This window comes from Anomaloglossus baeobatrachus, chromosome 8 (assembly GCF_048569485.1).
Source record: "Anomaloglossus baeobatrachus isolate aAnoBae1 chromosome 8, aAnoBae1.hap1, whole genome shotgun sequence".
Lineage (NCBI taxonomy): Eukaryota > Metazoa > Chordata > Amphibia > Anura > Aromobatidae > Anomaloglossus > Anomaloglossus baeobatrachus.
This window is the reverse complement of record NC_134360.1, coordinates 67,151,908-67,168,046: the sequence shown is the minus strand read 5'-3', so window position 1 is coordinate 67,168,046 and position 16,139 is coordinate 67,151,908. Positions and strand designations below refer to the sequence as shown.

General features: G+C 45.8%; 1 protein-coding gene across 1 annotated transcript in view; it reads left to right on the top strand.

The window, feature by feature from the left end:
* Positions 1-15,144, top strand: part of NCF4 (neutrophil cytosolic factor 4) — a 66,630-nt gene extending 51,486 nt beyond the window's left edge. The window contains exons 9-11 of the mRNA XM_075321761.1: positions 9,344-9,474; positions 9,558-9,623; positions 13,331-15,144. Of these exons, the coding sequence (XP_075177876.1) occupies positions 9,344-9,474; positions 9,558-9,623; positions 13,331-13,526 (393 nt within the window). The 3' untranslated portion in view covers positions 13,527-15,144. The remainder of the gene's footprint in view (positions 1-9,343; positions 9,475-9,557; positions 9,624-13,330) is intronic.
* Positions 15,145-16,139: the final 995 nt, after the last annotated feature.

Sequence of the window (16,139 nt, the reverse complement as noted above, 5' to 3'; positions counted from 1 at the left end):
GATGACCTATCAGAAAGATTGATCATTAATATTTAATGACCAGACAACCCCCTTCCTTTATTGGGACTCCAACTGCTTTGACAACTCATTGCACCCTGTCGTCACTTTGCAGGGGGAATGAGCAATTAAGTGACAGAGAAGAACTCCCCTTGGCCAAACTACTTAGATGCCTTGGTCACTATTGACCAAAGCGTCTAAGGTGTTTAACTGAAGAGATTGGAGTTTTCAGTCCGGCCACATGTGAATTGGACCTCAGTGGTAGCAGTGCATCCTGTGTTGAAACTTTTGTTTATCAGTTATGCTGGTACACAAAGATATATTTAAATGGCTTTTGAGTAGTGATAACTGAGCCCTAAAATGCTGTAATGATTGGTACGGTTGGATGCTGGGATGGGCTTGACTCGAGTACCGAGCATAATGGAAGTCAATGGGAAACTTGAGCATTTTTCAAGAAAATTCCCCAGATAGTCTCTCCCCCTCTCTCTTTTTCTCTAGGCAGGGAGTCAAGCATGTCGAACAACCAGAAGATATGCGATTACCGAACGACTCAGCACCCTGATGCTCAATCGAGTATCGAGCAGACTGCCAGGACCCCAACACCTATTCGCCCCTTAAGAGACACCACGACACAGTTTTTCCTTAAACATAACATTTTTATTTATCTTTTGCTTTGGAGAGTCAGAAAGACAAAAGCTTTCATCTTTTAACTTTGGGGTAAAATTATGGTCACAGCTATCAAACAGGCATTAACCAGCCAATATACCAGGGGTTTAGGTAAAAGTACCGCCATCCGGCCATCCGGTGCGGGTATTTCGCCTCCATTTTCTCGTTTCCAACCTTTTCCGCCAAGGAGCAGCAAACTTCAGCGAGCTGCGACCCCCCCCCCAGGGCCTGAAGCGCCTGCACCACGCCCTCACGAATTCCTGCCATGAATACATCCTGGCCGTTATCATTCAAATGCACGCCATCAGCCTGAAGGTAAGCTGCATTATCCCCCTCCAACTGGTGGTGCCGGACCACCACCCCGTTTTTAAATCGGATGAATTTAGAGATACGCTGGTTAAGCGTTCGCCGGGTCCGTTCTATGGCGAAGCCTTCCCTGGAACCATGCCAGACGAGCCGGGGTATTATCTCGGACCAAACCAGCTTAACCTGGGGGAAGAAACAGGGAAATTTGTCCATATCTGACCGCATGAGGGTCAGGAGCTCAGCCAGCGGGAAATAGACCAGGTCGTTACCCCCCGCGTGTATAACCAGAACAACTGGGGAAGAGACCATCCTTGCTATCTTGACCACCTCCGGTAACACTTGCGGCCAGGACAGGCCCCTGATACCTCTCCAGTTGATGTCGACGTCGAGGAAACCCAACGACCGGCCACCGGGTCGAGAGTCCGATCTCCGAGCAGCCCAGTATACGTATGAATGACCCAGGATCCACACACTGGGACGGCTTACATCTGGAAAGAAAACAATGTCAAACCACAGAAACCAAATATAACCATTACCCTCGTACTCTGTGAAGGTTCAAAATCGTTATTTCGCTACATCATTGACGCACGCTCGCGACCACCGCAACCTGCCCATGTTCCCCACTACCCTTCCGTGTTGTAGGAATGCGCTGCAGTCTCTGTCTCTAAGACCAGCTCGGGGCGGATGTATCTCATAAAGCACCTGGAGTGCCATCTACCCACCCACTGGATCTCCTAATCCTGCATGCCCGCCCGTGAGGCCTCAGTGGCAGCCCCAATCCTGAAAGAGTGTGTCCCGTATTCAGCCGCAGGCAAACCAAGGAAAACCAAAATGTGCCTCATCAGGTTCAAAAACTGCCCCGCCAAAAGGGGGGAACCGTCCTCATGCATAAAAAACTGGTGGTCGTCGGCTCTGGTAGCCAGGAAAGCCCTGACCAGAGCTCTCGGGCAAACCGGGACGGAAATGGAAAAAAGGGGGAACCAGGTGCCCCTGCCCTCCTGATCCGTCTTCGACTTCCGCAAGCGTATCTGTAACCCGTCACCACAAACCAAAACGTCGTCCGATCGCAAACCGCCCGTGGATCCTCGCGCCTTGGGGACAAGTTCACCTACCCGGAGGGCCCCGAAGAAGGCGATTCCAAAAGCCGCAGAAAAAAGGATGGACTCGTAGGGGGAATTACACAACGACTTTGCACTGGTTATCAAATCAGCCAACAGCTGGAATGATATGGGCCTCCTGTGGTCCACGCTTATGTCACCTCTCCTCCAACCCTTCAAGACTTGGTGCACCAGAAAGGACTTAGTAACATCGGGCCAGTTCCTTAGTTTAAAATGGAATGCCAAGCCCGACAGCCGGTTGCGTGCTACTGCCCCCGATGCCCGACGGTTACTCAGGGACACCAAATACCGCAGCGTGAGCTGTAGTAACGCCTCGCCTGAAGGGACGCCGGGTAAAACCCCCACCGACTCACACCAATTGCACCATGCCTTACCATATGCCTGCCATGTCGATGGGGCCACCGAGGAACGGATCATCGGGATCAGCTGAGCGGGACATCCCACATCCAGGCTGGACACTCCAAACCTTGTACCTGTGATGACGGATGCAGTTCCTTGAATTTCTGAAAGTGAAAACGTGACAGGGCGTCAGCCATGATGTTGCGGCAGCCAGGGACATGTTTTTCTTTAAACCACGTATTTACAGACAGGCATTTTAAAACCAAAAACCTGATAAGGCTAATGACTGGGAGGGTAGCAGCAGACAGGTGGTTGATAGCATGTACAACGCTGGAATTGTCACACCAGAAAATAATCCGCCTATTTCTCAAAGCCTCCCCCCAAAGTTCGACCACAACCTCTATGGGGAAGAGTTCAAGCAGGGTAAGGTTCTTGGTCTAAGCTCGCTGTACCCAGGCTTCCGGCCATCTTCCGGCGCACAACTGTGTCCCGAAAATGACCCCGAATCCAAACGCTCCCGCGGCGTCAGAGAAAAGCTCTACCTCCAAATTCGTGTGTTCCGCCTCTTGGAAGCAGGTGTGGACGTTGTATGTTCCCAAGAATTTCTGCCACACCGTCAAGTCGTTCTTCAGGGGGGTTGTTATCCTGATTCTATGGTGAGGGAGACGTGCCCCCCGTGTAGCCAGGGAAAGGTGCCTGGAGAAGATCCTACCCATGGGCATGACCTTGCACGCAAAATTGAGGGAACCCAGTAATGACTGCATTTGAACTAGGGTAACTTTTCCCACAGAAATGACCACAGCAATAAGGTCAAGCAGAGCACTGATTTTTTCTTGGGGGAGCCTGAACTCCATTGCCTTAGAGTCAATGACTATCCCCAGGAAGGACAACTCCGTGGCTGGACCAATGGTTTTTTCTTTTGAAAGCGGGACTCAAAACTGCCCCATCAACAGCTGAAAACGGCCCAAAACCGATTGACATAGTGGTGAATCGGGGGGGCCTACGATTAAAAAATCGTCCAAATAATGAGTTATTCCAGCGGAACCTGTGTCCTTGCGGGTGACTCATTCTAAGAATGAACTGAACATTTCAAAATACTGGCAAGAGATGGAACAACCCATCGGGAGACAGGTGTCGAAATAATAGTCGCCATCGAGCATTGCCCCCAGCAGGTGGTGGCAATCGGGATGTACTGGCAAAAGACGGAAAGCCGACTCGATATCAGATTTGGCCAAGAGCGCGCCCCTACCGGCACGCCTGACCAATTCTATTGCCTTATCGAAGGACACGTAATGGACCGCAGAGTCCTCCTCAGGTATTCCGTCATTCACGGACCTGCCCTTGGGATAGGACAAATGGTGAATGAGGCGGTATTGCCCGTGTTCCTTTTTGGGGACAACCCCCAAAGGGGACACCCGCAAGTTGTGAAAGGGACGGTCCTTAAACGGGCCTCAGAAGCGCCCTAAAGCGACTTCCTTGGCCAGTTTTGCCCGAATAACATCGGGGTGCTCCCTGGCAGATTTCAGGTTGGGGGAGGACGAGGGTAGCTTAGAAAAAACAAAAGGTATGAAAAAAACAAACAAAAAACCCGATCTGATTTGGGCAGCCGCCGATTTATTGTCTAACCATATTGACATCCTGGTTACGTTCACTGGGGTCACGATATTCCTGGGTCCCAGGCTTGGGCGCGTGGACTTTTTGGGCAGATCTAGTACATTTGGAGGCGGTGTGGGAGCCCCCACACGACGAGCATTCGTGCTTGTACTTGCACAGCATATGGTATTTGCAGTACCAGTCATTAAAAAGCCAGCATGTTCCTGGCCGGCGGACGTCCGCCGTACCCGCGTGAGACCCGGATGCGGCGGCCGCACCGGGAAAGGGCTGAATAACCCTCTGCGCCATCATCAAGCGAAGCCAAGAGTCTGTGGCTTTTACCCCCCAGCCCAGGTGGGGCTGAAGATCAAGGCGCCGGCGAAAATCTTCGTCATATCTCCACCACACTGATCCTCCATGGAACTTGTATGAGCTGTAAATGATGTCCATGTAAATGAACAATTCAGAGCACCTTTCTGGGTGGCGCTGACCCATGACACACCCCAAAACAGCAAATGCCTGCAACCAATTATTTATGGTTTTGGCAACCTTCGGCTTACGGTCGTAAGCCTTCTCGCCCAAGCGCCGCTCCCGGTCTACCTAGTGCTGTTCCGTTGAAATTAGCGACCAAATGTCGACGTAACTGTTGGCCCAAATTTGCTCCTTTACTTGCCCGTCGAGGTGGGAACCGAGGGGAGGGACCCCACAGAAAAGGCCGTCTTTGTAAAGGTGCGGGAGAGGAGGGGGAGGTGGTTTTGTTGCGACAAGGGGCTGTAACATTTTCGGGTTAACAAAAACCCTGTGACCCTGAGTCAGATCACTAACTTCTGCCCCAGTGGACCCGCCCCCACCCCACACGCCCACGTAGGGGTACTCACCGTGCGGCAAAGGAATCCCCAGATCTCGGAGCTGCTCACCGGATGCCGAACCCACCTCCGCTCGCTGGGCAGATATACCAGTTGGTGTTCTTCGTCCCCTGCGGGACCTCTCCGGAGATTCATCTGAGGAAGAGGGAGACCGCCAGCGCGAAGACCGAGACCGCCTGCTACGCCGCCTGGACCTGGATCTACCGTGGCGACGGCTGCTGCAACGCCGCCTGCTGCACCGACGCGCGCGCTGCTCCCCGGACGAGGATGATGAATCCAGACCACGGTGGCTGCCTGCGCCACCATCGATAGCTGTGGCCGGGGGTCCCAGCACGTGATCGCGCTACGCTCTGAAAGGCTCCACCAACCATCGCCGCCATCACCTGCTGGGCTCCACTATGCAATAATAATGGCAAGTTTGCGCCATCCCCACTTACGTAAGGTACCACCTGAGTGGGTGCGGGTGCACTGGTGGGGTTAAGCTGAGAAGCCATGCCGGCTCCTAATGGGGCAATAAACAAAGGCAGGCTCATTTGTGATGGTGGTGGTGTCTGATCTGATGAGGGGGCACCACAACCAACCGGCCGTCACTCGGTGTCACATTAGGGGGCCCCACTCCACCTCCCCGGGTGGTACTGAGTTAGAAAAAGTTCTCAGGTCTGCTGAGCCACTACTGGACCCAGAAGACCCCTGGCTAGATTGATTGGCCCCCATAGGGACTAAAGGCAGGCAGTTCGGGGCAGAGCTGCACGCTGTTAACTGAGTATACACAGCTCCCCCTCTCACACTGCAGCTGCTTGCCGGCGGAGCAGGAGCTCCTTCACCCTGCACTGTGATCCCGTCCCTTGGAGCGTCCCCCGTGATGGCGCCGACGGCAGTGCTATAGCAGGTGGGCGGGGAGACAAGAGCGCGAAGGTTTTTTTTTCGCGCTCTTTTTTGAAATTTGCGGCGGGCTCAAGCAGACCGGCGGGCGGATATTTCTCTTAGAACGCCGCTCGCCGGCGCTGAACGCTTGAGCCTCGGCAGAGAGGAAGCCACCCACAGGTAAAAGCCCTGTGAGCCAGTCGCTCCCCTCCCTGCCGATGCGCTCTCTTACCGCTTCCTGTAGCGGGTCCAGGTGCCGGCAGTCCAAACAGGTCCGGGTCCTGATTAAGAGAGGCCAGAAAACTGGTGATGCAGGGGTATATGTGGAGTGGGCGGAGGAACAACGGGACGCCTACGGGGCGTGATGGATGTCGGGGTGTTCCCTTAAGGGGGAAGCGTACAGTACTACGGGGGGGGGGGCAGCAGTCAGGGGGAAGCATCCACATACAGGCTGCAGTGCCCCTCAGTGCACAGTACGCTCCACTTTTGAGGTCTCTTATCTAGCTCTCTCAGTACTTTTTCTAGGGGCAGATTTGCAGACAAACTCCCTTTCAGATTACAATATATTACTGTCATGAGTGTGTAGTACCCCAGTCAGAAGTCGGGGGCATCTGGGATCAGGAAGTCTCAGTCTTTAGTTGATTGCCAATTTGTTTTAAAATCCATTTTGATACAGGTAAAATATATCTTTGTACCGTGTTAGCCAGTAGAGATAAAAAATTGTTTAAAAGAATTGAAGTCCTCAGTGGTTGATACCTTTTAATGGCTAACTGAAAATATGGTAATAATAGCAAGCTTTCCAGACTACTCAGGTCTCTTCATCAGGCATGGTATAACACAAAATCTGAAGAGTCACATATTTATACACCACAGGACATAAAATGGGACAGTAAATAAAACAAGTTATGTGAAGCAGAACTATCAGTATGGCAAGAGGACAAACTGTTGTGGCCATAAATATTGCTGCAGTTCAGTGTGAAAGTTTTATTGTCCTCTGATTAGAGTCTGGTCCGGGCTGTGATGCCCCCGGATGGTCAGAGGAGCTTTTGTCTTTTTCCATCAATTAAGAGATGTGCTTGTCCTTGGTGCTGCATCCACACCTTTCTGCTATATAAACCCACTCCTTACTCTCTCCTATGCCAGCTATAATTTATACAGTGCTGGCCAAAAGTATTGGCACCCCTGCAATTCTGTCAGATGATACTCAGTTTCTTCTTGAAAATGATTGCAATCACAAATTCTTTGTTATTATTATCTTCATTTATTTTGCTTGCAATGAAAAAACACAAAAGAGAATGAAACAAAAATCAAATCATCGATCATTTCACACAAAACTCTAAAAATGGGCCAGACAAAAGTATTGGCACCCTTAGCCTAATACTTGGTTGCACAACCTTTAGCCAAAATTACTGCGAACAACAGCTTCCGGTAACCATCAATGAGTTTCTTACAATGCTCTGCTGGAATTTTAGACCATTCTTCTTTGGCAAACTGCTCCAGGTCCCTGAGATTTGAAGGGGCCTTCTCCAAACTGCTATTTTGAGATCTCTCCACAGGTGTTCTATGGGGTTCAGGTCTGGACTCATTGCTGGCAACTTTAGTAGTCTCCAGTGCTTTCTATCAAACCATTTTCTAGTGCTTTTTGAAGTGTGTTTTGGGTCAATGTCCTGCTGGAAGACCCATGACCTCTGAGGGAGACCCAGCTTTCTCACACTGGGCCCTACATTATGCTGCAAAATTTGTTGGTAGTCTTCAGACTTCATAATACCATGCACACGGTCAAGCAGTCCAGTGGCAGAGGCAGCAATGCAACCCCAAAACATCAGGGAACCTCCGCCATATTTGACTGTAGGGACCGTGTTCTTTTCTTTGAATGCCTCTTTTTTTTCCTGTAAACTCTTTGTTGATGGCTTTTCCCAAAAAGCTCTACTTTTGTCTCATCTGACCAGAGAACATTCTTCCAAAATGTTTTAGGCTTTCTCAGGTATGTTTTGGCAAACTCCAGCCTGGCTTTTTATGTCTCGGGGTAAGAAGTGGGGTCTTCCTGGGTATCCTACCATACAGTCCCTTTTCATTCAGACGCTGACGGATAGTACGGGTTGACACTGTTGTACCCTCGGACTGCAGGGCAGCTTAAACTTGTTTGGATGTTAGTCGAGGTTCTTTTTCCACCATCCGCACAATCTTGCGTTGAAATCTCTCGTCAAATTTTCTTTTCCTTCCACATCTAGGGAGGTTAGCCACAGTGCCATGGGCTTTACACTTCTTGATGACACTGCGCACCGTAGACACAGGAACTTTCAGGTCTTTGGAGATGGACTTGTAGCCTTGAGATTGCTCATGCTTCCTCACAATTTGGATTCTCAAGTCCTCAGACAGTTCTTTGGTCTTCTTTCTTTTCTCCATGCTCAATGTGGTACACGCAAGGACACAGGACAGAGGTTGAGTCAACTTTAATCCAAGTCAACTGGCTGCAAGTGTGATTTAGTTATTGCCAACACCTGTTAGGTGCCACAGGTAAGTTACAGGTGCTGTTAATTACACAAATTACAGAAGCATCACATGATTTTACAAACAGTGCCAATACTTTTGTCCACCCGCGCTTTTTATGTTTGGTGTGGAATTATATCCAATTTGGCTTTATGACAATTTTTTTTTTTTTTTTCATGGAAGACAAATTAAATGAAGATAATAATACCAAAGAATTTGTGATTGCAATCATTTTCAAGAAGAAACTGAATATTATCTGATAGAATTGCAGGGGTGCCAATACTTTTGGCCAGCACTGTACTATACTCTTTGAAAGAGCCTGGCTCTGGAGAAGCTGGGATCTCATTTCTGTTGCAGCTGAGAAGCTTCCTGCTGGAGTAGTTGTGGAGTGCTATTTGTTGTATTTTTCCCCTTTGTGTCTTACATTCCTCTTGTTGTTTTATTGTACTGGCAAGACTAGCGTCTCCTGCTGGCCTTCACACTAGTCAGGGTGAAATCAGGGCCAGCGAGGACCTAGGCACGTGACTAGAGATGAGTGAAACTTTCGGTTTGATAGCAGTAAATGAACCGAACCTCCACTTCTTCAAACTTGCCAGAGCCCAGTTCGAAATCACTGATGCAGTCCGAGTCTCCGTCCACATACAGCCAGCCATAAGCAGATCACTTCTGGAGGAGTGTAGGACCCCCAGTGTGAGACGTTAAAACACTGCAAGTGGCTCACACAGGGCTGAGCACCAGCGTACCTAAGCACAGCAATGCTCACACGAGTGGAGTTTGCACGTAAAACATCCGAACTCTGTTTTGTAAAGTGGGTGTTCAATTTGAAAACCAAACCTTAGGATGGCTCATCTTTACATGTGATGGTGCATAGGGGAAGGACCTGTCTAGGGATGTTAGGGAGTACAGGGATCAGCCTCTCCCCAGCGCCAGGGCCATTGTATTGTTTCCCTGGTGTTCCCTTTGTGTTGCGTTGCTCGCTGGGGTCCTCTCGTTCCCAGCATGACAGTTATTTGCCTATATATTATGCATATGTCATTGGAAATGGCAAGAAAGTAATCATAAGTCATACATTTCTTACTACATACCAGTGTGCTTGTCCTGCAGGGATCTATTGCCGATGGAGTAGGGATTTTCCCCCAGTCCTTTGTGAGAATCATCAAGGATCTTCCAGAGGAAAAGTTTCCCGCCAGCTGGCTACGATGCTATTTCCACGATTACGATGTGTGCTGGATCAGGTACTTATGATAGGGGGCGCTATGCTAGTCCCGCTCATCATGATTGTACATATCTGTGATCTGCACAATCTTCTGTGTTGCAGAGACATCCCCTTGGAGGAGGATGTAAAGAAGCGGCCGTCATACAGCGAACTGTTACAATTAATAAGGTAAACATCTGCTTTCCAGATATAAAACTCGAGGTCGGTTAATAAACTGTGAAATGAAACCAATCAATTGATCTCTTATTATATAAAAGATTGGCTACGTCCAGTTTATTGTGCGCTTTAATTGGCCGCTTTATTCAATATGTACATTATTCCTGGCAGGGGGCATTTCCCTTGGTTGAAAGAAGGTCACTCCACTAATGGCCGCATTTCTCACAAAGGCTTCAGCGTGCACTATTGGTATTTTTAGCATAGGAGAAAATCAATAGCTGCTCGAGAAAATAAAGCCCAATTTAGTTCTATGACTTAAACTGTCCAGACAAACCGAGCCCTTCACAGTATATTTTTGCCACGATGCTAGAAGTATTGTAGAAACTGGTTTAATATCAATCCCTCTAGTGGTTTAATTAATATATCATTTTCATTTCATCGATTGATACCATTCATTTCAAACCAATGCAGTTTCGACTACTGATGTCTGAACGTTTTTTTTTTTCTTCAGAAGTTAAAAAAAATATATATTATGGAACAAGAGGCTAATAGCAAATTAAGGCTGTCATGATTCCAATGTGCAGAACATTCTGTATTGTTCTGCCATGCTCTCCTCCAGAGCTGGCGGTATATTATGCTGCTTATGGTGCAGAACGTTTTCAGGATGAATGCTTTGGTGGTTGTTTCATAGCACTGGGTTTCATGCTGTCCTGGGAGGTGCTCTCGCGGGTGCTTCTTGTTTCCGGTGATTGCTTTGCTTCATTAGGGAGCGTGTTAGCTCAGGTCCTGTTTACAGTTGTGCTATTGGCTCACCTTGGTGCTCAATGTTCAGATCTTGGTCTATCGACTCTGGACTGTTTACCCGTCTGTGCCTGTCCTCCCCTGTGTCTGTTGTGACTTCCCGGCTTCTGACCTTGGACTTCTTCCTGACCACGTCCCCACCTGCTCCCTGTATTTTGTATGTACTCTCCTGGAATCCTGACCTTTGGCTTGTACCTTGACCTCGTTTCTATCTGCCCCCCATGTACTGTCGTGGCCTCCTGGTTTATGGTTTTCTGAGGGGAGCTCAGTGTTTTGATAGCTACTACAAATACTATATTTTTATCAAAACTGCAGCAAGCATCCCAGTATGTGATGCATCGCTGGAATCAGGGTCTCGGCCCCTACATCAGGTTGTGATCAGATGGGGGAGCAAAAACCTGCTGACAGGTTCCCGTTAAAACAGGAACGTAGAGATTAAGGAAGCAATGACCAAGGTAATGATATTATTGCACAAGCCCCATAAACAGTATAATTTGTTTGTACATTTCTATTGCATATGCCCCATTGACAAGGAACTCATACTTATAAATAATTAGTTCAGGAGCCATATCTTATATGAAACCTCGCACTGACCCAGTTGTGTAGATGGGTCATTTTGGAGCGCTGCATGAGGGACCAGGCGTGCGCTCTACATAACTAGGTCAGTATGATGTTTCATTATATACTTAGCAAATATAATGTCTGCACTGTTAATTGCAAAGTCAAGGAATAAAATAAAAGTAAGGATTTCAGTTAATATTTATACTTTATACAAGAAGCCATATACACAAGAAAAAAGACTAAAAACATAAAAATAGTACCCATAGACATATAGAAGAGAAACTAGGTGTAACCATCTATCACCCTGAAGCTCTGCCGGATATAATATAAAGTATATGCTCACAAATTGCATTATATACACACTGATCCCATAGGAATAGCAACAATAAAATGCATAGATGCAAACCCATAATAGTAAAGAAAAGTATAAACCCCTGAGGAAGCCACTTGTTTGTGGCGATACCTGTGGCGAAACATTCTAACTATATGTACCATATATTTTATATTTTAAGTGGCTTATCTTCTGGGTGATTGATGTATCATGCCTACACCCAGTGTTTCTTAGATATGCCACAGGTAGTTTTTTAAAAAATGTCTTTAGCCTTTTTTTATCTGCATCTTTGGATTGTTGAAAAAAAAAGTGTATTTTTTTGTGAAATCCTTACTTCGTACATACTTAAATCCTTGAATTTGCCAGTGTCTGAACTGGACACACAATGTAATAGTGCTTGTGAAGTGGAATAATACTTTTTTTTTTTTATTTTGTCTATCTGCTGCAGAGATATTAGCAATGTATATGTCACCTTATGTGCTAATAAGATTAAGACCAAGCGGATGTTAACAGTTTTTTTCACTGAGGGGGTAAAGAAACTGAGGGTAAAGGTGCTGGACTGGCTAAACGTTTCCAGACCTAAACCTTATTGAGCATCTCTGGGGCCTCCTCAAACTGAAAGTGGAGGAACACGAGGTCTCAAACATCCACCAGCTCCGTGATGTCGTCATGGAGGATGGAAGAGGATCCAGCGGCTCCTGTGAAGCTCTAGTGACCTCCATGACCAAGAGAGTGGGAAGGCACTGCTCGGAAATAATAGTGACCACACAAATTATTGACACTGGGCACAATTTGGCCATTTTCACTTAGGGGTGTACTCACTTTTGTTGCCAGAGATTTAGACACTAGTGGCTGTGTGCTGAGTTATTTAGAGGGCACCACATTTACACTGTTATACAAGCTGTACACTGACTACTGTACATTGTATCAGTGTTAGCTCTTCAGTGTTGTCCCATGAAAAGATATAATAAAAAAATAATTACCAAAATGTGAGGGGTGTACTTACGTTTGTGATATACTGTAGATGTGACCCCAATTAAAGCAACTAGAACAAAAAAGTCCAAGTAGAAGATGAATGCATCAGATTATATATAAGTAAATATAATAATAATAACGAAAACCTAATAAAAAGATAAATATAAACCGTATTTGATTGTCAACCGAAACTCACCAATAGCACCACTGTCAAAGGGAGAATAAATGACTGTACATGTATATCCACAGGGGACAGACTCGAAGTGTAATAAGGGGAGGATATCTGTCTACATAGATATAACCACAATTGATGGCACACAATGGAACAGTATAGGCCATATTGTAGATCCATATAACAACGACTGTGCATGAGCGCCAGTAAGGCTTCCTTCACACCTCCATGTTTCCGGTACGTGTGGTGTCTGTTTTTACACATACCAGAGACACGGACACACGTAGACCCATTAAAATCAATGGGTTTGCTCACATGTCCATGTTTTCACATGAATCGCGCATCCATGTGCTCCATATGGCAATGTGTCTGTTTTTGGCCAGCAACACGGATGTTACACAGACCACACACTCATATGATCCATGTAACATCAGTGTGATGGGTACCGGAGGACACACATTCACCGAAATTATATGGAATTTTATACTTACCTGTCTCTGCCTCTGCTGTTACTTCCGGGTCCAGCTCATTATGCCTCATGAATATTCACTGCACTGACTGCAGACCCGGAAGCAAATGTGACAGCAGCGCCGGAGGCAGGTAAGTATACAAGATCATGCTGTCCGTGTGCTATCTGGATGTCACATGTATAGCACACGAACAGCACACCGATGACACACACATGGACGACCATATGGACCTAAACCACAGACCCAAGTGTGTTTAATGCACGGATATGTGAAGGGGGCCTAAGATGTTTTTGTTTTTTTTTAAAACCAACTGATGGTTTTCTGGCTGTGTCCACACTTTTTTATCCATATAACTATGTAACTATTTTGAAAATGTATGTATTTATTAATTTTTTGCCACCCAATGCAGAAATGAGTTCCCGGACATTGACCTGGCTCTGAATATGAAGGACCCAGACGGTGACCTGATTCGCCTGATGGACAACGGTGACATGGAACTTCTTGTTACAAAGGGAAAAAGAAAAGCACAACTAGAGAACTTCTTCCCCTGGGAATTACATATCACACGTATGGACGACCTGGACATTTACAAAAAAGTGCAATGAGAGGGAAATAAGTTGGTGGAGATGTTGGTGGGAACATGAGAAGGTCAAAAATAATTCTACTGAAAGAGAAAATTACACTGAGACCAAACTCAGTGGGAAGTCTACACAGCGTTTAGCCCAAAGAATCCAGATAGTGATATTTTTGAAACACCTTAAAGGGAACTTGAGCCATTTGTCATGGTGTCTGAACTTCATGTGGCACCACATTATAGAGCAGATGGAGCCGAGCAGATTGATATATAGTTTCGTATAAAATGATTCAGTATCACTTGCATTTTATTCCATTTATGTGTCACGGGTGACAGACAGTCATGTGGTTTCTGGCAATAGAAAGTCAGAGTTTTTGGCTGCGCAAAATGCTCCCTGACTTTCTATTGTTCCTGCTGTTAGTATTCATTGTACTAGGTAGCTTTCTTGCTGGATTTTCATCTCTTCCCCTTTAGGACCCAGCTGAGCTCTCCTTCCATCCAGATACTGATCATCAGTATTCTCCATGTGCTTAAATACTCCCTTTTTCCCTGGACTGGTGCTGGTGATATTATTCAGTTCATTCAAGCTCTGGTTACAAGCAGGTGGCTTGTACTGAGCTGTGGGGTTGTTGCTGTTACTTTGCTGAACTTCTACCTGAGTCATCTGTGGATGAGTAGTTAATGTACTTTTCCCCCTGTGTGTCCTTCTTGTGTCTTCTATAGTGTTTAGTGGGGTTATCGAAGAGCTCATCCCATCTGTTGCCTATTTTCGGCCCAGCACTAGGGATACCTAGGGTTAGTAGTTCATGATTTTTCTCGCATGTGTCTACCTTGTGTTTTCTATAGTGTTTAGTGGAGTTGACGAAGAGCTCTTCCCATCCATTCCCTATTTAGGGTCCAGCATTAGGGATACCTAGGGTCAGGTGTCCAGCTCAGCGCATAGGTGTGGAACCTATAGAGGGTGGTGAGGGACCCCAGGGACCAGCAGTAGGTTTGGTCAGGGGGTCACCATCTCCCTCTTCCCTAGACACAGGGTTTCCCTTCCCTTTCGCCATCCACTTGGCACTTCCCCGTACCTAGCGTAACATTATTCCCTGCTCATCCTAGGCTTAGGAGTTCAGTAGGAGGTCAGTTATTGACTGTCAGTCACTGAGTAGGACCACCCACTGGACTCCTGACTATAAAAAAAGAAAATATCTAAATGAGAAAATGTCTAAACATCCTTTGCCCCCCAAATTATATATCAATCTTTTGAGCTCCTCCAGATCTATGGCACGGTGGCCACCGGCCACAAATAGGACAAGTACAATTTGACAGGTTCCCTATAATACAAGCATTTGAGCCAATACTCCTGGTACTGTATAATGAGGTAAGGCAAGGTACACCCTGCCCATTGGAGTTTTGATAACAATGGTCTCTTGGGGTTCTTCTCAAACAACATTATTAAATTATACGCTCACTATTTTGCACTCGTAGAGATCAATAAATCACTTATCGCCTTAAAGGGACATTCAATCCTGCAATTAACTTTTTGTATCTTTTTATAGAACATTTTATTTGTACTTTATGTGTTTTATTTTATTTAATATAATTTACTGATAACTATTGGGAGAACAAATGTTTAAATAATAAAAGTCACTTTTTCTCTCTACCTCAATCATTCTTCTCTTATAATAGATACCAATTAATTATTGCATTTGCACCTTTTTTTGGCTACATTTTGGCATTTTATTGATTGTTGTCCATTTGCAATGTATTCTTTTAATTTGTCTTTTTTTAAGTTTTATGTGTTAGATATTGTGGGCGTGATTTGGAGATTTCCAGTTGCTTTCGACTTTTTGATCTGTTGAGACTTTTTCATAACATTCAAAAAGGTTTTTAGCAAATTTATTCAAGTTGTTATTGTAAAATTTATAAAAAAAGTCTTGACATTTTTGAGTAAAAAAAGTCTCTCTGGAGTGATTTTATGTACAATTGAGAATTTTTTTCTGTGCAAATTTTGAAACATTTTAGCGGAACATGTGACTTTTTGGTTGTAAAACGGCACAAAATAGGTAAAAGATGGAAATGATTTCTACAAAAAATGTATGTCTCGTGCAGCATTTTAAAGAATCTGGAGCACAAAACTTTATCAAATATTACAAGACAATAAAAAGAAATGAAAAAAAAAATGCAAATGCTATCGGATCTAAAGTGTTAGGTTTTCAACAAGGTCTAGAGTCACTTTGTTTGGGATCCATGGAAATGAACCACCACCAAGTCTGTAAGGATTAAAAAAAATACAGGGGTTATTCTTGCAAATGTATTAGTATATCTAATAGGTGGGTCAGGTTTGCTAGTTATTCCCGCCTCTATCTGCTGCCTGTCCTTCCTCCTCCTGTCCTTCCTCCCTCCCTCACCCCCTGTAATAACAGACAGGGGAGGAAGGACAGGCAGGAGACAGGGGCTGGAATAACTAGCAAACCCCGACCCACCTATTAGATATTCTGTAGCTGCTATCAATCAAGTAACAGTGCATTTCACAAACTTTACTTGCCTATATTTCAGAAAGTATACATCCGATCTCACAACTAAAAGCATGATAGCACTAGTATAGCACTGGTTTAGTTTATATAGGAAATTCCTGGTGGTTGGTTCTCTTTAA